At 40.7% G+C, this 25,842-nt stretch overlaps 1 protein-coding gene across 1 annotated transcript in view; it reads left to right on the forward strand.

Moving 5' to 3' along the window:
- The window catches only part of MYO3A (myosin IIIA), a gene marked incomplete at its 5' end in the record, with an annotated part of 224,003 nt that overhangs the window by 163,356 nt on the left and 34,805 nt on the right, over positions 1 to 25,842 (forward strand). Inside the window, 6 exons of the mRNA XM_080811651.1 lie at positions 2,130 to 2,335; positions 13,074 to 13,185; positions 15,693 to 15,855; positions 17,451 to 17,574; positions 21,527 to 22,418; positions 24,345 to 24,489. Coding sequence (XP_080667777.1) covers positions 2,130 to 2,335; positions 13,074 to 13,185; positions 15,693 to 15,855; positions 17,451 to 17,574; positions 21,527 to 22,418; positions 24,345 to 24,489 — 1,642 coding nt within the window. The remainder of the gene's footprint in view (positions 1 to 2,129; positions 2,336 to 13,073; positions 13,186 to 15,692; positions 15,856 to 17,450; positions 17,575 to 21,526; positions 22,419 to 24,344; positions 24,490 to 25,842) is intronic.

The following is a 25,842-nucleotide window of genomic DNA, read 5'->3' on the forward strand; positions in this document are numbered from 1 at the left end:
ACCAGCCAATGAAAATGAAGAAAATACTAACTAAAAATTGGAAATTATTAGTAGTATAACTTAAGGCAGAAGGGGAGGAAATTAGGCTAAATTTACTATAAGTGTTCAGTGAGTAAATTCAGTTTTCTAACAGAATCATGAAATGCTTTTAAAAATAGCTGGGTCGTTTTATTAAATACTTTTTCAAGTCGTAAGCTCATAGCAGAGAGTGTGTGCTTAATCATCTTTGAGTAGCACGTAGTACCTTTATATGCTTACTATCTCACATTTCCTGCTGGTACCTGCCAGCAAGACCACCGCAGAGCTAAATTAGCAAGTGTACTTACAGACAGATTATCTCCCTTTTTTTAAGTGAGTTATCCAAGACCATCATCAGTCCACTGTTGGCGTCCAAGACTGTGCATGTGTTTAAAACATTAGTTTGTAAAATCATTTTCCTCTTTAAGCTGAAGTGAAAAGTGATAGAAGATAATTCCACATAGTATATAATGATTTTTTTTATTTTTTTTAAGATTTTTTTTTTTTTGACAGACATACATCACAAGTAGGCAGAGAGGCAGGTAGAAAGAGAGGAGGCGGAAGCAGGCTCCCCACCGGGCAGAGAGCCCGATGCGGGACTCGATCCCAGGACCCTGAGATCATGACCTGAGCCGAAGGCAGAGGCTTTAACCCACTACCCAGGCACCCCTATAATGTTTTTCTTAAAAGGGGCTCCCATGTGGCAAGCCCATCTGTGAGAGGATCACATCCGATTTCAGTGCTCAAAAAGAAGTCGAGCAAATCCAAGGCTTTGTCATTTGTGTAATTCCATATTTGGCTTCCTCTGGCTTTGTAACCATAGGCTTCTATGTTTCCAACACTAAAAGCAAATCCAACCAACACCAACTGTCTATGTTCACACATTCGTTTTCTTGCCAGTGAATAGCAGCGCTGGTCTTCAACGTCATTTTCTGAGATTCCCCTTTTAGGTGAACTGTGATTATTCTAATGTTATACTTAGTTGTCCTGTCATTGGTTACCACTTTAATAAGCCATTGGTGAACACACATTTTTCCTATCTATGTGTCTTTGAAAATTCTAAAATAAATAAGAAAATTATCAAGCTAGAGCAGATTAGAATACTTAAATGCCTTTTCTTCTTTTTGTAACTCTTACATCCTATATAGTAAACTGCTTTCACTTCTCATTTCTTATGTTAGCCCAGGAGATGATTCTGACAGGCCTTGAAGGGTTTACTGTCATACTTTCTACAAAAAAGGAATTAGACAAGGAAATTAATAGTATAAGCAAGAAATTAAGTCATATGCCTTAATATTATATATCAGCAAGCTTCCATGAAGGGATATAATTATTTACAAACAAATTATATGAAAAGTAATATTTTTTAAAGATTTTTTTTTATTTATTTGACAGAGATCACCAGTAGGCAGAGAGGCAGGCAGAGAGAGAGAGAGAGAGAGAGAGAGGGGAGCAGGCTCCCTGCTGAGCAAGGAGCCTGATGTGGGACTCAATCCCAGGACCCTGGGATCATGCTCTGAGCTGAAGGCAGAGGCTTAACCCACTAAGCCACCCAGGTGCCCCGATATATGAAAAGTAATATTATCTATTAATTAAAATTGCCTTAAGAATGTACAGGCAGCCTTTTGATAGCTAAGTTCTGAGTTAATGCCTCTACATTTTCTTAAGTAGATCTGTGTTTTTAAAAATATGCTATAAATAAAATTTTCATTAATATGGATTTTTCTCCATTGACTGTGAATTAATGTGAACATGTGTAACATTCTGTTTTCAGGGGTTTTTTTTCTTGTAATAAAAAGAAAGACTTGGGGCATCTGGGTGGCTCAGTTGGTTGGGCGGCTGCCTTCAGCTCAGGTCATGATCCAGAAGTCCTGGGATCGAGTCCCACATCAGGCTCCTTGCTCAGCGGGGAGCCTGCTTCTCCTTCTGCCTCTGCCTGCCACTCTGCCTGCGTGTGCTCTCTCTCTGTCTCTCTCTCTCTCTCTCTCTCTGACAAATAAAATATTTTTAAATAAATATATAAATAAATCAAAAGACTTGCAAGCCTCTAAGTTTATGTATGTTACATATGTATGTTACACTGGGAAATTTATTTTTCTTGCATATTACAGTATTCCCTGATGGATTTGTTATCCAAAATGGTGGTGGGCCAACCTCACTTTGTCCGTTGCATCAAACCCAATAATGAACGTCAGGCAAGAAAATATGACAAAGAGAAAGTTCTCCTGCAGCTGCGCTACACTGGAATTCTGGAAACAGCAAGAATTCGGAGGCTGGGCTACTCTCATCGGATACTTTTCTCCAACTTCATAAAGCGGTACGTGGATTTCTTTTCAAGGTTCCAAGTACAGTTTATAGAGAAATTCATCAGAAGAATTACAGGGAACAAAATAGGAAAGAGAATCACTCAGCTGTTCTAGGATGGAGGCATTTTGTTTTTGCAAATGATTTTGCACTGAAAGAGCAGGTAACGGGCTGGAAGTTTCTGTTGTCCGCTGGGAGATCCGATGGGGTTGCATAGGGTGCGTGTCATGAGCAGGACCATCGAAAGGCCTAAGCAGTTCTGTACTGAGCACTTAGAGGGTCTGGGTTCTCATCTCAGTGCTCATGCTGGGTGATCCTTGGGCTGTACCAGCGATTCCCAACAGGGAGGTTTTGCCCCTCGAAGAATGTTTGTTCATATCTGGAGACATTTTTGGTTATCACAGCTGATAGGATGGAGGTTGCTGTTGGTATTCAGCACATGGAGTCCAAGGATACTGTAAGCATCCTATAGCACGGAAAAGCCCCCCACAGCAAATAATTTTCCAGCCTAAAATGTTACCTGTGCTGAGATTGGGAAACCCTGGCCTGTACTGAACCTCATTTTTCCTCTTATTTAATAAATCTGTCATGACTGCCCAGTGGAATTGTGATAAGGATCAAATGAGACTTTATCTCAGTAACAGTATTTAGAAAACAACAGTAAGGGCGCCTGGGTGGCTCAGTTGGTTAAGCAACTGCCTTTTGGCTCAGGTCATGATCCTGGAGTCCCAGCATCGAGTCCTGTGTCAGGCTCCCTGCTCAGCGGAGAGTCTGCTTCTCCCTCTGACCTTCTCCCTTCTCATGCTGTCTCTCTCTCATTCTCTCTCTCTCTCTCTCTCTCAAATAAATAAATAAAACCTTTAAAAAAAAAAGAAAACAACAGTAAATAACAGTATTTAGAAAACAAAAAGACTCAATTAGGTATAAGCAGTCCTTTTTAATATTTGAAATTAATGTAAAATGAATTAAGCTATATAGTACATGTTTTTTATTTATTATTTTTAATTAACATATAATGTATTATTAGCCCCAGGGGTACAGGTCTGCGAATCGCCAGGTTTACACACTTCACCACACTCACCATAACTCATACCCTCCCCAGTGTCCATCACCCAACCACCCTCTCCCTAACCCCCCTCCCCCCGGCAACCCTCAGTTTGTTTTGTGAGATTAAGAGTCTCTTATGGTATAAGAAAGCAACTGATTTCTGTACATTGACTTTGTATCCTGCCACATTACTGAATTGCTGTATGAGTTCTAGAAGTTTGGGGGTGGAGTCTTTCGGGTTTTCCATATAAAGAATCATGTCATCTGCGAAGAGAGAGAGTTTGACTTCTTCCTTGCCAATTTGGATACCTTTTATTTCTCTTTGTTGTCTAATTGCTGTTGCTAGGACTTCTAATACTATGTTGAACAAGAGTGGTGAGAGTGGGCATCCTTGTCGTGTTCCTGATCTCAACGGGAAGGCTACAAGCTTTTTCCCATTGAGGATGATATTTGCTGTGGGTCTTTCTTAGATAGATTTGATGAAGTTCAGGAATGTTCCCTCTATCCCTATACTTTGAAGCGTTTTAATCAGGAACGGATGCTGAATTTTGTCAAATGCTTTTTCTGCATCAATTGAGAGGACCATGTGGTTCTTCTCTCTTCTCTTACTGATTTGTTCTATCACATTGATTGATTTGCGAATGTTGAACCATCCTTGTAACCCAGGGATGAATCCCACCTGGTCATGGTGGATAATCTTTTTAATGTGCTGTTGGATCCTGTTTGCTAGGATCTTGTTGAGAAAAATGTTCATCATCACTAGCCATCAGGGAGATTCAAATCAAAACCACATTGAGATACCACCTTACACCAGTTAGAATGGCCAAAATTAGCAAGACAGGAAACAACGTGTGTTGGAGAGGATGTGGAGAAAGGGGAACCCTCTTACACTGTTGGTGGGAATGCAAGCTGGTGCAGCCACTTTGGAGAACAGTGTGGAGATTCCTCAAGAAGTTAAAAATAGAGCTTCCCTATGACCCTGCAATTGCACTACTGGGTATTTACCCCAAAGATACAGATGTAGTGAAAAGAAGGGCCATCTGTACCCCAATGTTTATAGCAGCAATGGCCACGGTCGCCAAACTGTGGAAAGAACCAAGATGCCCTTCAACGGATGAATGGATAAGGAAGATGTGGTCCATATACACTATGGAGTATTATGCCTCCATCAGAAAGGACGAATACCCAACTTTTGTAGCAACATGGACAGGACTGGAAGAGATTATGCTGAGTGAAATAAGTCAAGCAGAGAGAGAGTCAAGTATCGTATGGTTTCACCTATTTGTGGAGCATAACAAATAATATAGAGAACAAGGGTAGATGGAGAGGAGAAGGGAGTTGAGGGAAATTGGAAGGGGGGGGTGAACCATGAGAGACTATGGACTCTGAAAAACAACCTGAGGGTTTTGAAGGGGTGGGGGGTGGGAGGTTGGGGGAACCAGGTGGTGGGTATTAGGGAGGGCACAGATTGCATGGAGCACTGGATGTGGTGCAAAAACAATGAATACTGTTACGCTGAAAATAAATAAAAAATTTTAAAAATTAAAAAAAAAAGAGAGAGAGAGAGAGTCTCTTATGGTTTGTCTCCCTCCCGATCCCATCTTGTTTCATTTATTCTTTTCCTACCCCCCAAACCCCCCACGTTGCATCTCCACTTCCTCATATCAGGGAGATCATATGATAGTTGTCTTTCTCCAATTGACTTATTTCGCTAAGCATAATACCCTCTAGTTCCATCCACGTCGTCGCAAATGACAAGATTTCATTTCTTTTGATGGCTGCATAGTATTCCATTGTACATATCTATACCACATCTTCTTTTTCCATTCATCTGTTGATGGACATCTAGGTTCTTTCCATCGTTTGGCTATTGTGGACATTGCTGCTATGAACATTTGGGTGCACATGCCCCTTCAGATCACTACGTTTGTATCTTTAGGATAAATACCCAGTAGTGCAATTGCTGGGTCATAGGGTAGCTCTATATTAAGGAATACATTTGTGATGATATAGAGGTTCAGTACTTTATATATTTAATATTTCAAATGCCTCTTTCTGATATTTATCAATTGTATGATTACTATTAGCTATTAAACTTGAAGTTTCAATTTTCCAAAGTATTACAATTTTCAGGTGAAATCTAGCATTTGAGAAATTCCCTGTAAGTAACATTTTCTGGCCTTTTTCAGAGTGTACAAATTAGGATTAAAAACTAAACAGTTTCTAATCACCCCCCCAAAACAAAACAAAACAACATCTTGGCTTATGTCAACCACTCTTTCACTTGTGATAACCAAGACCCTCACTTACTTATTTTATTTTATTTTTTATCTATTTTATTTTTAAAATGAAAATTCTAATTATTTTTGCAAATTATTATATCTTCAGCAATCTGTGGTAGTTCTCGCCTCCCCCCTGCCTTTGAAAACCTGGGAAAGGTGTCCCATGTTTTTCATTTTTTAGGAGGAGTTGATCTTTAACTTGCTCAAAAATTAATATAAATAATTTTTTAAAAAACAAAAAGAAAAGAAAGGTTTGAAAGCATTCAGGTATTCAGTAATTATTACCTAGCTTGTTTTTTAAGAAATAAGTTTTTAAACCTAGTAAATAAATAAATATTTCATTTTGATTTATAATTAAGGGAAAAAAAGAAAGGTATTCATTTTGAGCACCTTAAAGTGAAGGAAACCCTACCACTTCTTCATGATGGAGAGCCAAATTACACAAATATGGTAACTCTCATAATTGGCAAATCTTGAGTGATCGTTTAAGACAAACTTTAAAGGCTCAGACCGTAGGTTCAGAAGTACAGTGATCATCCAATCACTGACTTACTCCCCTTCTCACAGAGCAGACCCAATTTTATATCCAAAACTAAGAAATAAAAAATACTGGAATTTCTTACGGGCTATCAGTAAATACTCTATCCTGTACGTGAATGCAGAGAATCTAAAAGTACTTGATACAAAGAAATTTCAAAGGTCAAATTAAAATCAAAATATGACCTGTTTTCTTTTTTAAAAAAAAAGATTTTATTTATTTATTTATTTGTCAGAGAGAGTGAGAGTGCACAAGCAGGCAGAGTGACAGGCAAAGGCAGAGGGAGAAGCAGGCTCCCCGCCAAGCAAGGAGCCCGATGTGGGACTCGATCCCAGGACCCTGGGATCATGACCTGAGCCAAAGGCAGCGGCTTAACCGACTGAGCCACTCAGGTGTCCCATGTTTTTCATTTTTTAGGAGGAGTTGATCTTTAACTTGCTCAAAAATTAATATAAATAATATTACTATAATATTAATATAATTACCATGGAATTTCAGTGACCTTTTCTTTAGGTATTATGCTGGGGCACCTGGGTGGCTCAGGGGGTTAAGTGTCCAATTCTTGTTCTTGGCTCAGGTCTTGATCTCACAGTTGTGAGTTCAAGACCCACGCTGGCTCCATGCTGGGAGTATGCTAAGCATTGCAGAGGACACCATATTTTAAAACTGTCTTGAACCTCAAAAATTAACCATCTAGTTAAGATGACCAGAGTCGTAGACATGGAAAGTTAATAAGCAGCGCAAGGTAATAAATACCAAGACCCAAGAGAGTGATATACACAGTGCAAGAGATCAGAGAAGAAATAGATTATCTCCGGGGGGGGCCCATAAGAGAATCAGGGAAGAAGGTTTAAACTAGAATCTAATGGCAGGGGCCGTTTCTGGAAAAGACAGGAAAGGTCTTTCTCAGCATACTGTTTCGCATGTCAGAAGCTTAGTGGGTCTTGGATTTGTCTGAATTAGCACAGTGGGCATTAGTGAAGTGACAAAAGACAGAAGATTAGATGGGAATTGACAGAAAGATCAGATGGGAAAACTGACCAGGTTAAAATAATGTAGGGAGAGCCTTGAATGCCATATTAATTATAGTTTCAGTTATTCCTGGTTTTACACTATGGACAGTAGGGAAAACTAAACCTATTTTCTTGATGATATTGTAGTTGAAAGTTGCTTATTTAGAAGGTCAGAAGTGAGAATAAATTCATAAATGTATTTCAAAGTCCCATGCTATATAGAATACCAAATTACTACATGATAAATGAGGAAGGGGAAAAAACTAAGTATACAAAGAACACGAGAATAGCTATTCTGAATACAGGAAGTTCCAGAACTAAAAGGCTAAACCTTTTCTCCGTCACTAATCTGAAACCTGTCATCTAAATTGGCAGAAACTCTCAGGAGGCAGAACAATTTTCAGAGGCCCCGTGGAGGTGTAAATAGGACGAAATCATTCTCCTCTGTCCTGCCTTAGCCTTGGACTAACCCTCCGTGTGAGATGCAAAGTTCATCAGACGCTTTGTCTGTTCTGTTTGTAGATAAACTCTTCTGTTTTGTGAAAAAGAAATAATCGTAGGGGAAGATACACTACATGAACTTACCTTGCACAGGGTTTTTACTATAGTTGTTTCGAATGAACCCTTATACTCAGAGGCCCCCGAAGCAGGCTCCGTTGTTCCACGAGGCACCTACACGCCATGGTTCGGGTTCCAGAGCTCTAACACAGCCAGGACTCGTTGAAGGCAGTAGTGGAGGGAAGTAGGGAAGTACACATGCTTTGAAGTCAGAAAACCCAGGTTTGGGGGGGGGGGAGGGGAAGAAAGAAAGAAAATCTAAGTTCAAACCCCAATTCTGTCACTATCAAACTGTGTGACCTTGTTCAAAGTTACTTTGAGTAACTGCTGTAAGCTTCAAGCCTCAATCTTTCTCAGCTGCAAATAAAGATGATGGTAACAGTATCTACTCGTTAGGTGGTTATGAGCACTAAATGAAATAATATATATGGCATTTATTCATAGAACAAAATGTCATTAATACATTTTAGTTATAATTATTTTCATTATTATTCTTGCCTCAGCCCCAAGCTCCCCAAATTACTTTTTACCTACAGTGCTGTGGTCTTGAATCCCACAACAGAAACCATAAAGCTAGCCCATTAAAAGCAAAGCAGAAGACAGTATGTTGGCTTTAAAACAAGCCTTTAAAACGGAGGATCCAACCAAGTGAGGGTGTGGGGACTTTCCTCCATAGCAACTGGTCTATCTGGATGGTTATTGACCCAGCAAGTCCCAGAGGCAGGTCATTAGTCCTTTAGCAGACATTTAATTGAGCACCCATGATGTTCTAGCCCTTGAAAAAAAGATTAACCCCAATCTTCATCCAAAGATTAACAAAAGAGCCTTGACATTGAGAAACTCACAGACTAGGGGCACCTGGGTGGCTCAGTGGGTTAAAGCCTCTGCCTTTGGCTCAGGTCATGATCCCAGGGTCCTGGGATCGAGCCACGCATCGGGCTCTCTGCTTGGCGGGGAGCCTGCTTCCCTTCCTCTCTCTGCCTGCCTCTCTGCCTACTTGTGATCTCTGTCTGTCAAATAAATAAATAAAATCTAAAAAAAAAAAAAAAAAGAAAAGAAAGAAAGAAACTCACAGACTAGTTGTGGGAAGAAGGACCTAATTAGGTACTTTACCATATAATGTAATGTGAACTCCAGGGACAAGGATGCCCATCTGTTGTGTTCACTGCCAGATCCCCAGCACTTGGAAGGGTCCCTGGCACATAGCAGGTACTCAATAAATATTTATCAAGTGAATGAAAGAGTAGTGAATTTTTTTTTAAGATTTTACTTTTTTATTTGACAGAGAGAGAGAGGGAACACAACCAGGGTGGGTGGGAGAGGGAGAAGCAGGCTTCCCACAGAGCAGGGAGCCCAATGAGAGGCTCAATCCCAGGAACCCTGGGACCTAACCTGAGCCGAAGGCAGACACTTAAACGACTGAGCCACGCAGGCGCCCTTATGTGATATGTTTTTGAGTCATGTCACCTCAAGTGCAGGCGTAAACAGGTTTGGCAGCAAACACAGCTCACCCGGCAGGAGTGGAAGCACACAAGCCCACGAGTGAGTGCGGCCACCCCTGAGCTCCAAGTGTGCCGTGGACCCCAGCCGATGCGTCTTACCCAGGGAAAGAGAATGCCAGTTAACCCAGTTCGTCTGTTCATCAAAGATACATGAGGGAGGGGGAGACAAACCATGAGAGCTGTGGACTCTGAGAAACAAACTGAGGGTTTTGGAGGGGAGAAGGGTAGGGGGTTGGGGGAGCCTGGTGGTGGGTATTAAGGAGGGCACGTGTTGCATGGAGCGCTGGGTGTGGTGCATAAACAATGGATTTTGGGACACACACAAAAAATTAAATTAAAAAAAAGATACATTAGGGAGCGTTTCTAGAATATTGAAAGCATGAGTCTTCCATAAAGGAACAAGCTGTGAGGATAAAGAACATGCAGGCAGAGAGAATAACACGTACAAAGGCAGGAGGCATGAGCAAACATGGCCTTTTGGCATAATTTTAAATAGCTTTTATGACTGGACCTCGAGCTGTCCATGGAAACTAGCCAAAGGTGAGGCTGGAAAGGCAGTCAGGGATACGGAGGAGGAGGGTGATTTCATGCCCATCTTTATATATGTCAGCTCACTTTAAATGACTGCTTTTTGGCAGGTGTGACCTTTGTATCTCCTACATTTCTGCCGCTCTCCAAATTACCTACGTTGTGTGCCCAGCCTTTGAAAGCACCTGTTTTTGACATCACGGCTTAGAACTGGGGATATTATTGGAGACTTTCAATTCAGGAAAGGACATGATCAGATTTTCATCTTATTAAGACAGTTCAGACAGAGCTGGGGGAGGGTGGACATGACCAGTTGGAAGGCAATTACAAAAGGCCGGGGGAGAGGAGATGATGAGTAGGTTTGAGCAATGGCAGTAGGAAGAGACAGAAGGAAATGGATTTCGGAGCAGTTTTTAAGCTTGTTGGATGCCCTGAGTGGAGAATAAGGAAGAATGAAGGACGACACACAGATTTCTAGCTTTATTGCCTTCGGAAAGGAGGTGATATCATTCACAAGGGTAGAAACTAGCCGAGGAGAGGGAAGGTGATGACTTGCTGAGTTTGGAGTGTCCGTGAGATGAGCAGGGAGGTGTAGAGCAGGCCGGCAGAGGTGATGTGTTTTGAGTTCGTGTAAAGAAGGCAGAAGAGGAAGATTCAGGACTCATCCACTGGAGAATGGTCAGAACTCGGCCTGTCGACGAGACCCCTGTGCGGAGAGCTTAGAAAGAGACGGGACATTGGAGAACACTAGCATTTGAACGGCAAGTCTAAATGTGAGGCATGGCAGGAGACCAACAGGGGGAAGAAGCCGGGGACAACGTGGGATGCAATCATGGGGACACTGTAGCCAGAGAAAGGCGTCGACCATATCCAATGCTACGGAAAGAACACTTAGGATTAGGATGGAAGACATCCCTTTAGATTTCGTCTCTAAAACGTCTTATGTGTTGGAGTAAGAGTCTTCCGTACTGTGTGACTAAATCAGATTCCGGGAGCTGCAGTGCGATGGGAAGTGGAGAAATGGAGAGTTACTTTAAGCAATCTTTCAACTGATCTCTAAAGCTAGTAGGAGACAGAGAATTCTTTCAGGTGAGACAGATGGAGAGGGTTTGTCTTGTACCAAATGGAAGGAGCCAGGAGAGCGAAAAGGGATTGAAAATACACAGAAGAGGAGAGAAGGAGGTGGTGGCATCTAGAACATGGGCAGATGGAGGGTGGAGATCTCCTCTGAAGAAGAAGTGAAGAGTGGACAAACGTATCTATAGCTGGGGAAGAGATCAGTAGAGCTTGGGTCTGGAGGCCTGTGGTAAACTAGCAGTCACGTTTACCTGCTGAGAGCAGTGCAGAGAGGGCAGAACAGGGCAGGAGAGATTAAACACTTGGGAGGATTGAGTGAGGAATGTGGTCGTGGACACCAGTCAGGATTCTGGTGTTTCTCTGGGTCGGGCTGACTCAGGAAACTGCGGGCTTATAGGAGAGAACACTAGTAATGAATGGTGATTTTCCCTGGCAGGTTTCCAAAGCCTGACAGGAAGGCAGGGAACAATGACTAGGGGGTCCAGGTTTGCATGTTTGCAGAGCACATGCAACAAAAGACCAAGAGGGAGAGGAGGAGTCCAAGATGGCGGAGGAGTAGGAGACCTTAGTTTCGTCTGGTCCCAGGAATTCAGCTAGATAGCTTCCAAATCATTCTGAACACCTGTCAACTCAACGGGAGACATAAGAAAAGGATAGCTGCCACTCAACAAACAGAAGAGGGAGCTCACTAAGGGTTGCTCATGTGATGAGCCATGAGATCCTGGCTGGATCTGAAAAGAAGCAAATCCAGGAGATGGTTGGGAGGCTGAGAGGACAGAGTAGCTCCTCAGTCACAAGGTGTCCACAAGTAAGTTTAGTCCTCAAGTTGGCAGGCCTGAAGGATAAGGGCCCGCTAATGCCCCCCCCCCCACCAAGATTATTTACACAGGCAGCAAAAACTATGATCATCATGTCTTTCTAGACCATTCTAGGTCAGGATTCTCCAAAGAGCCTAACAGAAACTGGTTCATCCACATATTTAATAGGATGACACTTGGTGGAGCTAGAATATGTTTTCTTAGAGGTTTTATATACGGGCTCACGTTTAGATGAAGAAATTGGTACTTAAAGAGGTTCCCTGATGTGTCTCAATTTACACATGTAATTAGTCAATATCAGAACTCAACTCTCCCGACCATGCTACCCCAGTCTTCCACACACCATAACCTCTCTTTTGAAATTCAGAATCTACCAAAACTCAATGCTTTGTCTCCTCTGGACTGGCAGGTTAATCTTGCACCAAGAAATTAAATAAAAATAAGGGAGTGTTGAAAACTCCAGAAAAACGGCTTTTTTTGCACAAGATTGTTGACCAGGGTAAACCAGATTTTCTTCCTTTCATTCACCTGGTCAGTTTGAAAACCTTAGGGCCTATTTCACTTCTCTCCTACATTAAGCCCTTACTTGCTTCCTTTCCTCGATTATATGTGTTAAACCAATAGAGAAAATGTCCAAGGAGAGACATAGTGTAACTCAAGGAAAAACAGTGACTGAAGGCATATATACAGTGGTGGGAGGTTCGCAGATAATTAAACTCTTTTATCCAGTTTTAAGATCAGCTTCCAATGTTTTTGTGAAGGTAAAAAAAAAAAAAAAAAAAAAAAAGAATAAAATCTTTCCCTCTGCTTCTTGCCACAGCGATCCTTCTGCTTTTTGTACCCAGAGAAAGTTTGCTTTTTTATAAAAATACTCAACTAGATTGGTGGCTCAGTCATTTAAGTGCCTGCTTTCAGCCCAGGTCATGGTCTCAGGGTCCCGGGATCGAGTCCCACATCAAGCTCCCTACTCAGCGGGAAGTCTGCTTCTCCCTCTCCCTCTGCCTGCCACTCCCCCTGCTTGTGCTTGTGTGCGTGCTCTCTCTCTCTCTCTCTCTCTGTCAAATAAATGATAAAAAATCTTTTAAAAAATACTCAACTAATTTTTTTTTATTTTATTTAATTTTTTTAGTTATGGGGGTTTTGTGGGGGATTTCAGTGGTAAGTGTTGAAAAGTCATCGCTAAACTGAGAAAACGTCCTCAAATGTACACAAACAGACTGGTCTGAATTTTTGTCAGTCTACTTGCGAGTTCTGAGAATGCCAGCAGGATCCCCTGCATTAAGTCTGGGAGTCTCTTCCTTCCCTGCACAGAGTTGTCAAGTGTCCACCAGGCTACTGAGGTGTGGAAACTTTGTGAGATACTAACCAGCCCTTTCTTCCACTTGAAGGTACCATGTTCTCTGCTACAAATGGAACGAAGAGCCCCCAGTGAGCCCTGACTCCTGTGCCGCCATTTTGGAAAAAGCTGGTCTGGATAATTGGGCTCTTGGAAAAACAAAAGTAATGTTTTCGTGTAATTTTTAAGAAAAAAACAATTAACGATTGTGCTGGCTTTACTGAGCATTCTAACATTATACAGTGCTTGAAAATATTATGTCTTTTTTGTGTTACCGAATCTGTAGCTTAAAATGGGGAGTATAGATAGAATTTATAAATCTATAAAGGTTTTCTTCAGCAAAATGAAACACTTTGTTGTTATAAAGGTTTCTTTTAAGAAATTCAAGAAAAGTTTCTCTTGAAAATTTATCAAAAAACAAAAAAATTTATCAAAAAAATTCTTCATTTCAGATAGTACTAAAAACATACTGACACATTATTTCTTATTACCACCAAATATAGTCAGTAAATATTCAGAATATATATACAGAATATATTCTGCAGAGAATCATAATGATCTGAATTATAATTACCTAATTTTTTCTTCCCAATTCTCAAATCTGCTTCTGTTATAAACTTGAAATTTATCTGGAGCAAACTATTCACCATTGTTAGTAAACTTGCTATATGTATTTGGAGATCGGTGTGTTTATGTATTAAACTCGAGACCTGAGAGATCTTAATTTACTTAATCCCTTCGAGAATGAAGTAAAAAAAATCATAATAAATTTTGAATATGGAAGTACGACAGGTTGCGGCTTGGGGAAAGGATGGCTTTTCAGATAAGCTCCAGCACGACAAAATGGGGGGTAAGGAAATAAAGAGGGTACCAGGTCTCAGGGCTACACTAAACGTATCACTGGGGGCCAGTGAAGAAAAGAGCAGGTCTAAAGAGAGGAAGTACTCAGAGACTGAGCGCTCCAGAATAACCAGGGTCAGCCCTACCACAGACCGACAGAGACTGAAACATACTTCCACATGAGTTATATCTTGGGGTGGAAGATGGCAGAGAGAATTTTCACAATGTTCACTTCTTATGTGAACATTGTGAACATCCCGTAACAATTTAAGGTATTTAAAAAAATATTTCTCTTCGGCTGAATGCCCTACGTATTCAGTGATCCATATTTCCTTCAGTATTGACTAAGGAGAGATGCTGAGCACCAAAAAGATGTGTATTTTATTTACACCATTTTCTTTTTTTTTTTTTAACAGAGATCACAAGTAGGCAGAGAGAGAGAGAGAGAGAGGAGGAAGCAGGCTCCCTGCTGAGCAGAGATTCCGATGCGGGGTTCGATCCTAGGACGCTGGGATCATGACCTGAGCCAAAGGCAGAGGCTTTAACCCCCTGAGCTACCCAGGCACCCCTATTTACACCATTTTCTTTGAGATGATCACAATGATGAATTTCGTCAGGCTGAAATCTCATGAATTATGGTCTGAAACACATGCCTGACTTCCAGCGGAGTTCTAACTTGTAAAAAGGCCCTTTGCAGTTCCAGTTCTGCTTGGTATTTAAGTAGCATTTTAAAGCTATTTGTTTTTTTTCCACTTCACCTTTTCCAACTCATTAAGATGGATAAAAGTATTCAATACAGAAACATTTCTAATGCTGTGCAAAATAAATGAAGAAATAAAAGGATGACCTTTTTAAACAGATTGAATTTTAAATCAATTGTCAACAGTAGAATGGACTAAATATATTAACACGTAGAGTCCCATAGAAATTAAAACTAGATTCCATCAGAACCTATAATGCTAGACTGTTTGCCTGTGATGCCAGGCTTTCAAGTAATGGAACTAACTTTCCGTGTTTCCAGTTCTCATGACTCAGCTCTTACTTTTGAATTGAAGTAACTCTCTTAGTGTGTTCCATCGACTCTCTTTTAGGTGACTTTTATTAGTAAATATATTAAAAGAAAAAAAAAATCTTCGTATTTCCTGGAGGAGGAAGAAAACTCTTAAATGAGAACCATTCCAGGCCTCTGGCTCCTGTATTTCCCTGGTTAATTTTGGTTATACAGTGAATGAAAAGTCAGCCCTCCTTTCTCGATGGTGGCCACTGGTCTGGTGAGAATGTTGTTAATTGCGTCTGGGGCCATCGATCTGCTTTATTCCCCTTGTGAGCCCCTGAGGGGCAGCACCCCTCCCTTATTCACCTCTGAATCCCCAGCAGATGAGTACATAACAGCAGGTCTCAATAAAGGTTTGACGGATGAATCACTATACCTGTAAGTGTCCTCTATCGTGCAACTAGGTTTGTAAGATTTGTTTAACTTTGGGAAATACAGTTTTTAAGAAACGGAAAAATTAGCTTTGCTCCAAATATATGATGCTAAAACTTCAGTCAAAGAGCTGAACACCCTCCGCGCTTACTGGCCCGAATTAATTACAAAACCTGTTGCAAATAACGGTACGATTGCTAGACAGTATTCCTTCTCCAGCAGAGGTTTCCTTCAAGAATAGAAATCCGTAATGTTATAGCAAAATCCAGGCCAAAGAAGCGAAAGGTAGTGACGTCCAAAATTTAAAAAGAGTCAGAATACAGTCTGTTCTGCAAAGCGTAGCACATGACATGTTCACATTTGTGTGTCATCATTTTATTTGTATTTTATTTTAATTCTTCTAAGGTGTTCCTGAAATATTACCATGTGGAACAGTTAAATTTAATGCGAAAGGAAGCCATTGACAAGCTTATTTTGATTCAAGCCTGTGTCAGAGGATTCTTGGATTCAAGAAGATACCAAAAAATACAGGAGAAAAGGGAAGAGAGCGCTATAGTAATACAGTCAGGTAATCACTTAGGTGGCCTCCCCATGTAACAAAACATAATGTTACATTTGGGGATGGACATAAAATCTAATCATATATACAAACCTCCATTCTTACGTAGCTTTTGTGTTTCATTCCAGACTCTGTCACATTGATATTTTCTCTATACCAAATCTAAATCAGATTGTTCTAGTGATGGGCACTTTTAATATTTGAAGTCTTTGTTTTAGATAAAATAATTCAATTTTTCAATTTTCTGTCAGGCATCAGTGAAACACAGTTGACCTATTGTGCAAAATACAACAAGTGATTGAATTAATTACAAATTACAGGAATCATATTATTACAATCCCTTGGACAATAACATTTTTCCTACTCTATTCCAAAGGTTATACTTGCCCTAATTTTTGACCACTTGATTAAATCTCATTTTGTTAAAGGGCATCCGTTTCTTTCTGTTAACTCTAGGGAAATAATATTTATAATCACACTTCACATGTTTTTATTAAAATGTATCAATAGACTTTAGATTTCACTTTCCATTTTTCTAGGAGAAACTAAATTTAGAACCTGGCATGGTTTAATCCAGTAACTTTCAAAATATGTTAATTGGACTTCCGTAGTAAAAACCATATTTTACTCTGCAGCCTGATACACACACTCCTACTACAAGCGAGGCACTCTGATGTTTTCTATTCTGGTTTATTTCACTTCATTTTTAGACACAAGGTTTGGCCCACTAAATCGATTCTCTAATCCACCATGGATTTGCAGCCCGCCTTCTGGAGAACACGGACATGGTGGGCAGGATCGTTGACTAACATTTGAAAGATTGATGTTCTAGTCGCAGGTCTGTCCGTTCGTAATGGTTCATGTCTTTGGGGATTTTAAAGCCCTTAACTTCTCACTGAAACATCAAAATGCAAATCCCTATAATTTGGGATCAAATTCTTTATCCTCAATTCCAAAATTTGTAAAACACTGAAGAAAAGGTTTATCATACCTCATCTAGCAGTGAAACATGACCTAATATTTATAGCCCTTTATTCATCGCCGGTGGTAAAAATACAGTTTTTCCGGAGAAATATTCATGGTTTTGATTATGGAATGCTTCCCTGGCATGGGGAAAGTTATAGAATGTATATTATTTGCTCTAAATTACCTTTATAAAATAAAAAAATTTAAATCTGAATTCTGAAATATATCTGACTCCAAGGATAATTGCCCAAAAAGTCCAAAACATCGCACTTATTAGATAATAGGGACTTTCTCCCATAAATAGCTGAAGTAGTTATCAGCAGATTTTAAGCAAATGAATACATTTTGTTTTTTTCATCAGCTTGGCCAATCTCTTTCATTTCAGTTTCATCCCCAGACTCTCCTTAATACAAAAGGTGCCTTAGTTATTTTCTTACTATAGCTTGTCATCTAGAAGAATCTAGTTAATGAACAGTACTTTTTAATGAACAGTATTTTCAATGAACATGTTCTATTTGGAGTCTTTCATTTTCCTCTTTGACACTGATGGTCAAAAAAAAAAAAGTGTTTCTATTACTTAAGTAATGTGTCTTTGTCTTTATTCTAATTAGCACTACTCCCCACCTTATATGTTTCAGCTGCAAGAGGACATCTAGTCAGGAAACAAAGAAAAGAAAATGTTAACATGAAAAACACAGCAGCAACAACCATTCAAACCTATGATCAGGAATTTGACTACAAGAAAAACTTTGAAAATAAAAGGTATAATGATGTTCATTCTTATGCCATTTTGACATTATACATTTTTTCCAAATCTGTGAAGTCAAAATAAAGTTCACAGTCTCTCTTGCACCTAATCAGGTCTGAATACTGAACCATTAAATGTCAATGAACACCCAGTGGCCGCTCTTGTGTTCTTCATCCTATTGGGAAGTTCACTGGCATTTCTCACTGATGACCGCCCTTTCCTTCTGCAGCTTTTCTCTTCCTAGGCTTCTGCCAGACTTCTCTCTACATTTCTGCTCCTAATTCTAAGTATCCTTTGCTAACTCCTCCTCTTCTCCCCATATTTAAATCCTCCTTCACATCTAAATATCATCATCTCTGGGCTCTCTCATTCATTCCCATGGCCTTAATATCGAATATGCCATTCATTCCTAAGCCATAATCCAATCTTCAAAACATGGCCCTTGGCCCTTTCTTCTCTTGAGCCTCCATATCATATTTCTAAGTGCATATTAGTAGATCCACCTGAATTCATTCATACAGAAGGCTTTATGTTAAGCTGTGGGGACACACAGAAAATTAAGACAAAACCCTGGTCCTAAAAGTTGCTCACAGAATCTTGGAAAAGAAATATAACCAATAAATGCAAGATTCCAGAAACACGAGTTAACACTGCTGTAAAGATATGCAAAGGGTACAGTAGGGACGTGGAGGATCTCGGTAGGGATTAAGGGGAAGGGATGTAAATATGTAGATTTTGCCTCATTGATAAAACTTGAATTGATGGAAAGATGCCTAAGTTGTATCTCTCTATAAGAGATAGAGATCATTCCAGCCCCAATCCCAGGCCCCTTGTCTTTTTTTTTTTTTTTCCGAATTTACTGGGATTGAATTGGCATGTAACACTCGGTCAGTTTAAGGTGTATAACGTGATGATTTGATGCATGTATATATTGTAAAATAATTACCACGGTGAAGTTAGTTAACATTTCCCTCACCTTGTAATTACAACTGTGTGTGTGGTAAGAACACCTCCCTTAGCAACTTTCAAGTCCATTATACAGTGTCATCAAGAGCCACCACAAGATCCCAAGAACTGGTTCATCTTTTTAAAAAAATTATTTACATAGGGGCTCCTGGGTGGCTCAGTGGGTTAAAGCCTCTGCTTTCAGCTCAGGTCATGATCCCGGGGTCCTGGGATTGAGCCCCGCATCGGGCTCTCTGCTCAGCAGGGAGCCTGCTTCCTCCTCTCTCTCTGCCTGACTCTCTGCCTACTTGTGATCTCTGTCTGTCAAATAAATAAATAAAATTTAAAAAAAAAATTATTTACATATAAAATTATATTTAAAGTTTGCATCATGATGATTTGATATACATATACATTGTGGAGGGATTTCCCCATTTAATTCATTACTACATCCATCACCTTACATAGTTCTCATTGATGCTTTTTTGGTGAGAACATTTAAGTTGTACTCCCTTAGCAAAATTCAGTTCTACTGAACAGTGATTACTCCTACTCATTGACTAGCTGAAAGGCTCTATCCTTTTACCAATCTCTCCCTATTTCCCCCACCTAACCCTTTCACAGCCAAAACTCTGTTTCTTTTTTTTTTTTTCTTTTCTTTTTCAGATTCCACAAATAAGTGATACTGTGCAGTATTTTTCTTCCCCCGTCTGGTTTATTTCATCCATGTTATCAAGAAAGGCGGGATTTCCTTCTTTCTCGTGGCTGAATAATACTCCATTGTATACATATACCATAACTTCTTTATCCATTCCTCCATTAACGGACACTTGGGTTATTTCCAGCTCTTGGTTTTTGTGAGAAATACTGCAATGAACATGGAAGTACAGAGATCTCTTTGAGATCATTGTTTCCTTCAAATATAGTGCCAGAAGTCGGATTGCTCGTATTACTATTGAGTTTTTTTGAGGAACCTCTATATTGTTTCCTGTAATGGCACCAATTTTCATTCCCACCAACATACAACATTCTCATTGCATAAGCACTCTCTTTTCTTCACATCTTCACCAATACGTGTTTTCTCTTGTCTTTTGTGATAATAGCCATTCTCACAGGTGTGAGGTGACATCTCATCATGATTTTGATTTGTATTTTTCTGGGTGATTAGTAATGTTGAGCCCCTTTTCATGCACCTGTTGGCCATTTTTATATCTTCTTTGAATAATATCTGCTCAGATCCTCCACCAATTTTTAAATCAGGTTATTTTTTTGCTATTGAGTTGCATGAGTTCTTCTTATATTTTGGATATTAACCCTTCGTCAGATATATGAGTTGCAAATATTTTCTCCCATTCAGTAAGTCACCTTTTCATTTTATTGATGGTTTCCTCTGGTGCACAGAAGCTTTTTCTTTTTTTGTTTTGTTGTTGTTGTTGTTTTGTTTTTTGATTTGTTTTTTTGTGGGTTTTTTTGGTTTTTTTGTTTTTTCGGTTTTTTAGCTTTTTCATTTTATGTAGTCCCACTTGTTCTTTTTTGCTTTTGTTGCCTTTGCTTTTGGTATCAAATCCAAAAAAAAAAAACAAACAAAACCATTACCAAGACCAAAGTTAAGGAACTTACCGCCTACATTTTCTTCTAGTAGTTTTAGGTTTTCAGGTCTTATGTTCAAGTCTTTAATCCATTTTGAGTTAGTTTTTATAGTAATGTAAGACAGGAATCCAGTTTCATTATTTTGCGTGTGGCTGTCTAATTTCCCAACACCATTTATTGAATAGGCCATTCTACCTTCATTGTACATTCTTAGCTCCTTTGTCATGAATTAATTGACCATAAATGCGCGTGCTTATTTTGGGCTCTCTATTCTGTTCCATTGGTCTATGAGTCTGTTTTTAGGCCAGTACCACATTATTTTGATTACTATAGCTTTGTGATATAGTTTGCTTATCTTTTTCTCATTACTTGTATTCTGACTAGTATAGGCATTCTCTGGGGGTATTTTGAAGGTATTCAAAATACTAGCATAGTATTCAAAGTATTCATAGTATTCATAGTATTCAAAATACTAGCGTAGCCACTCATTGAAATGATGGGTTCTTGGTACCCCACCTAGTTCTCTGTTCCTGGCAGAGTAACAGAGACTTTACTGTGCCTCCCACATAAACCTAAAGATGCTGTCATAGGCCTAGGAAGTAGCCAATGGGATTAGGAAATTTGAGTTCCGGTAACTTTTTCCAAGTTCAGCTTTAAGATAGGTCCTTATGTACAAACAGATTGCAAAAGACTTCCACGGCTTTCCTGAGCTAAAATCGAAAAGTTTTTAGCAAAACTCCCCCAAGTAGCATGTCAGGTTATGACTTTTTCACTGTACCTTAGCACACTTTTCATGGCCATATTGCTCTTATGAGAAAAAAAAAAAAAAAACAATGTGACTTTAAAAAAAAAAAAAAGGCTGTAGAGAAGATGTTATCTTCAGGGTAAGGGAAAATCATTTTGGAAGGATATTGGTAAAGTAACAGCTGTGCAGTTTGGGTCAGCATATTACATGAGCATGAACTGTAGCGGGAACATTGCTTCCCTTTAATTTTGTAGGATACTTCCTGTGATCAGCAGACTTCGGGTTCATACGGCACATCAGCCTAGTGAACACACCTGGCTTGCTAGTTTCCAGTTTAGGCATATTTTCCAGAACTTCTCCTCCCTGTAGGTGCTTCCTTTTGAAAAAGTCATGTCTTAAAGTGATTAAATTCCTAAAATTTTGATGCCTCGGGTGAAAACATGCTAGGATATTTCTCACCCAAAGTTGAAACTGGTTTTATCATTAATCTGAGCGGCCATCAACTTCTGCTGTCAGAGAGAACGTTTGGGAAGGGCTTGATTAACGTGACTTGAGAAGTTTTTACTTTGAGCTTGTTTTGCCCTTTGGACCGTTGTCCCAACACCACGTAGTGTGTAGCTATTGCCGGAAGCGGTGAATAATTTCCAGTTCATATCCTGTACTCAGATGCGATCTGTTTCTCCCAGGGAATCTTCTGTGAAGAAACAGACAGAAAATGCAGTCTCTACTAATGAAATAGTCATTCCAACTCCAAACCATAAGGGAAGTACATCTGTGATGAAGACTTCTACTTTCAAAGCTGAAGAGGAAGGCGCTCCGGCCATTGAAAATAACAACAGAAAATATCAAACTCAGAACAAAATGAATAACATGTTTGGGGAAGAGGCTAAGCGAGAACCCCAGCTGGTGGGAGACCCTTGGGCAGAAGGACACCCCAAAAAGAAGTGCATGAGAGACCCGGAAGAGAACAGTAAGTTAAGGAGAGTGGAGAAGGAGGACTCTGTGGTCCAGAATTACTACCAGAGGTATGCAGAGGAAAGGAATTTCGAAGAATCCAAAGCAATATATCTAGAAAGGAAGGCCCTATCAGAAAGGCCAAGCTCCCCAGGACTTTGGTCAGTGGAAAATGAGACAAAGCAGCCTTCTTTTAAAAAAACATTGGAACCTAGTCTGAGCCAAGAGTCAGTCCACCAAAACGCAGATAGCAAGGAAAAGGAGAAGAAGACATCGGTGGTCGCCCAGAAAGCACCAGCATGCGGCCGTCTGAGACCGGGGATGGCCCAAGAGAGACAGTCCGAAGCAACAGTCCAAGTGCAGGAAGAAGATAGAGCAGCCGTGTTCATTCAGAGCAAATTCCGGGGCTACAAGAGAAGGCAGCAAGTAAGGAAGGACAGGACGTCTTCTCTTAAAAATCAAAAGATTGTTGCGACACCGACCGAAGTAGCAAGAAATACTCACGATCTGTATTCCTGTCCCACAAAACATGAGGGATCCTGTAATTTCAGGACAAAGAATGACAAAGACCCGAAAGCAGTTTTCGAGAAAGAAGCATGTGATTTGGCCATCTTTTCAAAACAGGTATGTAAATAGATTTACTAGTAGAAATCCGGGGAACCACAAAGTGACTGAAGTAAACCTCCAGCTCATGAGTAACTGATACATTATTTCATCTGTTTTTATGAAACTGCAAACCTCTTTTGTAATGCCTCAAGGGTTTTGCTATTCAAATAGCCATAATTTTTTATAACAATGTGTCATAAGAACTAATGTAAGATATGACAGAAATCTTGTATGGTAAAGAGACCAGCTAACTAAAATGTTGGCATTTGACAATGCAAATTTCCATACCTGAGATCTTTCGTTATAGCCAAAGAAAAAAAAGTTTTATAAATCCTCTGAAGTCTATGCTTTTTCTGCCCCAAATTTTGAGTAGACCTCACTAGGTTTCAAAATTAGGCATAGCCATACTCAGACATATGTGCAATGAAGATGAAACTCTACGTGTTACACCATGACAATGAGGCCATAGAGAAAACCCACAAAGAAAGATTCCCTGTTGGAGAATATCTGTACCATGAGTAGGCATGTTTCAGCTGTTTCTCGAAGGAGGCAGATGGCTTTAGGGCTTCTCATGGGTTGTGAATGGAACGTTGATAATCAGTGCTCTGGAGGGGAGACCACAGCGAGCAGCTCCTGGAAATGCCGATTCCAGATCTTTCTTTCTGTCTAGGTGTTCAACCTGCAGTAAATCACTTTGTGCGTGGGCACCTTTATTTTCTCTTATGTAAAGTGAAGGATTTTAACTAGATGACCTCTAAAGTGCATATTGTAAGTTAATATGCATTGCCAGAATAGTCAATAGCATATAAAATCATGGAAGAAATATCATTAGGGGCACCTGGGTGGCTCAGACAGTTACACGTCCAACTCTTGATCTCAGCTCAGGTCTTGATCTCAGCATTGTGAGATCGAGCCCTGCATCAGGGTCCATGCTGGGCATGGAACCTACTTTTAAAAAGGAAGGGAGGGAGGGAGGGGTGGATAGAGGGATGGAGGGACGGATCTCATCATGAGTTAGATCAAAGAGGGACTGCCTAATACTCATGGACCCTAAACTCTGCATTTTGTCTCTGACAGTGAGTCCATATAAAAACACCATAGCTGCTCCTGGACCCCTCTTTCATGTTAAGAGGTGTGGCCCAAACATCTCCAACATCTGGCTGTTCCTACAGCTCTGCCAGAGCCCTCCTGTTCTTTTTTTTTTTTTTTTTTTTTTTTAAGTACATGGGAATAGAGAGTTTAATACACATACGGTCTTTCTTTTCCTTGGTGCATACGTTTTCTCACCCTAAAGACCGGATTGGAGATTCAAATCCTGACCTACTATGTGTCAGAGATGTGGAGGAGATGTAGAATTTCCAAGCTGTCTCCCTGGAGCTGGCTAAAAATGCCCCAGGGGTAGCTTCAGTGCTCCACGGGGACGAAGCTAGAGGCAAAAAAGCAGGAGCCCCACATGCGGCCCTGCAGCACAGCTGTGTAACAGAGCCCGGAGGCAGACGAGACGAGACGGAGGCAGAGGGGCCAGGCGGAAGGAGAGGAGAGTGGCCTGAAGTCAGGCTGAGAACACTGGAAAGGAAAAGACGGGGTTAACACAATCCAAGGCAAAAGAGGTTTTCTACAGGCAAAATTGCTGCGGAGGGACAGGGTCAGGAGCCTGGTCTCAGGAACCCCGGGAGGAGTTGATCAGGATGGAACGCTTCGAGTAGCGTGACACGTTTGGCCGTTTTAAATGGAAAATGTGAGACGCGCAAGTAGCACGAAGGGGGAGGAGGCTTGGCCAGGCGAGGACTTTTCCAGACCTTGGGTTTTCAGACCAGGGTCAGGGTGGGTTCTGGAGAAGAGTCTGGGGGGCTGCCAGTCAAGCATTTACCAGCCCCCAGGGTACGTGTGGAGCCCTGTGAATTCTTTTCCTTGATTTAATCTGACACATGACCTTCTTTTTAGATATCAGAGTTATCTGAAGAATATTTCATTCTGCAGAAAAAACTGAATGAAATGATTTTGTCACAGCAACTGAAGCCTCTCTATCTGGGTATCTGTCCTCATAAGCCAATTAATAGACGAGTTTCTTCTCAACAGTGCCTCTCAGGTAAAAATCAGTAGAGTTAGAACCTCCTGATGGGAAAGGCAGTGCCAGATACTTTGTTTATTGTTTCTGACCTTTATTCTCTGGCAGGTTTGAGGTAACTAATGTTCTGTTTTGGGGAGAACCTTCATTTCATTCCATCTCTCATAAATAGATAAAAACCTTTCCAGAATGTTCCACATACCTCCTGTTTTCTCTGACTTCATTCTCTTCTCTTTTCTTTCTTTTTTTTTTTCTTTTTCCCTTTATATACACTTTCACAAGAACTTGGCATATGACACCAGAAGGGAATAGAAAGGGATGGAGTTTGGGGGAGTGAGGCAGGGTGCAGGTTTGATAAGAGGGAGCAAAAAATAAAATATATCCATTCCTTCTGTCAATGTCTGCAACCTTAAGTAGAGTATGGAAGGTTCAAATCTCCATTCAGTTGTACAAACCCAAATGCATTATTACATTTTCTTCTGGTCAACCTAAGTCACCCTCGGCTCCCATGTCACCAAACTGGTAGGGGATTCGGACTCAGTATTTATCAGGCCTTCCCCTCTCCAAGACCGTGCAAAGGCCCTGTGGCATTATGTACCCACCCAAGGATCAGGTAGAGCTTGAGGTCACTAGTTATTTACCCACAGAGTTACTGTTGCGACACCCATCTCCTCACTGGCCTCATGACCCCTTCAAGTCAGGAGCTCCTGCTCCTCCACCTGGAAACTTCAGGTTAGGTTGCTCCTGGAAACGGTTAGGTTGGGAGTCTCACCTGGTCCACACATGCTCCAAGTAGCCATCATCTCTGAAGCTTTATCACCACCCCTGCTGACCTCTGTCTGGGAGGATCTGTATTTCGTATCCATCACATTCTTGGAGGCTTCACACTCTCTCGGCACCTCCCTCCCCGACCTGGAAATGCTGCTCACCTCACGCAGCTTCTGTGAAAATCCCTTAGTCAGGAAAATACTAAGATGAGCCTGACTCTTTGTCTGATAGGGGAGGAAGGGAAAATATCTTAAATGTTTCGATCAGTTATGCTGTCACATTATTTTCAAGTAAAAGCTGTAGTAAAGCTTTAAAAAAAAAAAAAAAAAGTGGTTCTCTGGCACTTTCTCGCCACTGCTCTCAGGCACTGGCCCAGAACCCCTTGCTGTTAAGAAGCGACTTAACACGTTGGAGCCCAGATGCCCATTGGTTTGATAGGCTCCTATGACGCATGCACAGATGGTCTGCTGATAGAGGGGAAAGGTGGGGATTTTGGCTTCCCTCTTGGTTATATGTGCAGCAGGCCTGGCTCCCTGTGTAAGCAGCCAGCCCTGTGCTTAAGGGGGAAGGAGGGATGGGGCAGGGAGGTGGCTTCCTAGGGACGGG

The sequence above is a fragment of the Martes martes genome, assembly GCF_963455335.1.
Source record: "Martes martes genome assembly, chromosome: 8".
NCBI lineage: Eukaryota > Metazoa > Chordata > Mammalia > Carnivora > Mustelidae > Martes > Martes martes.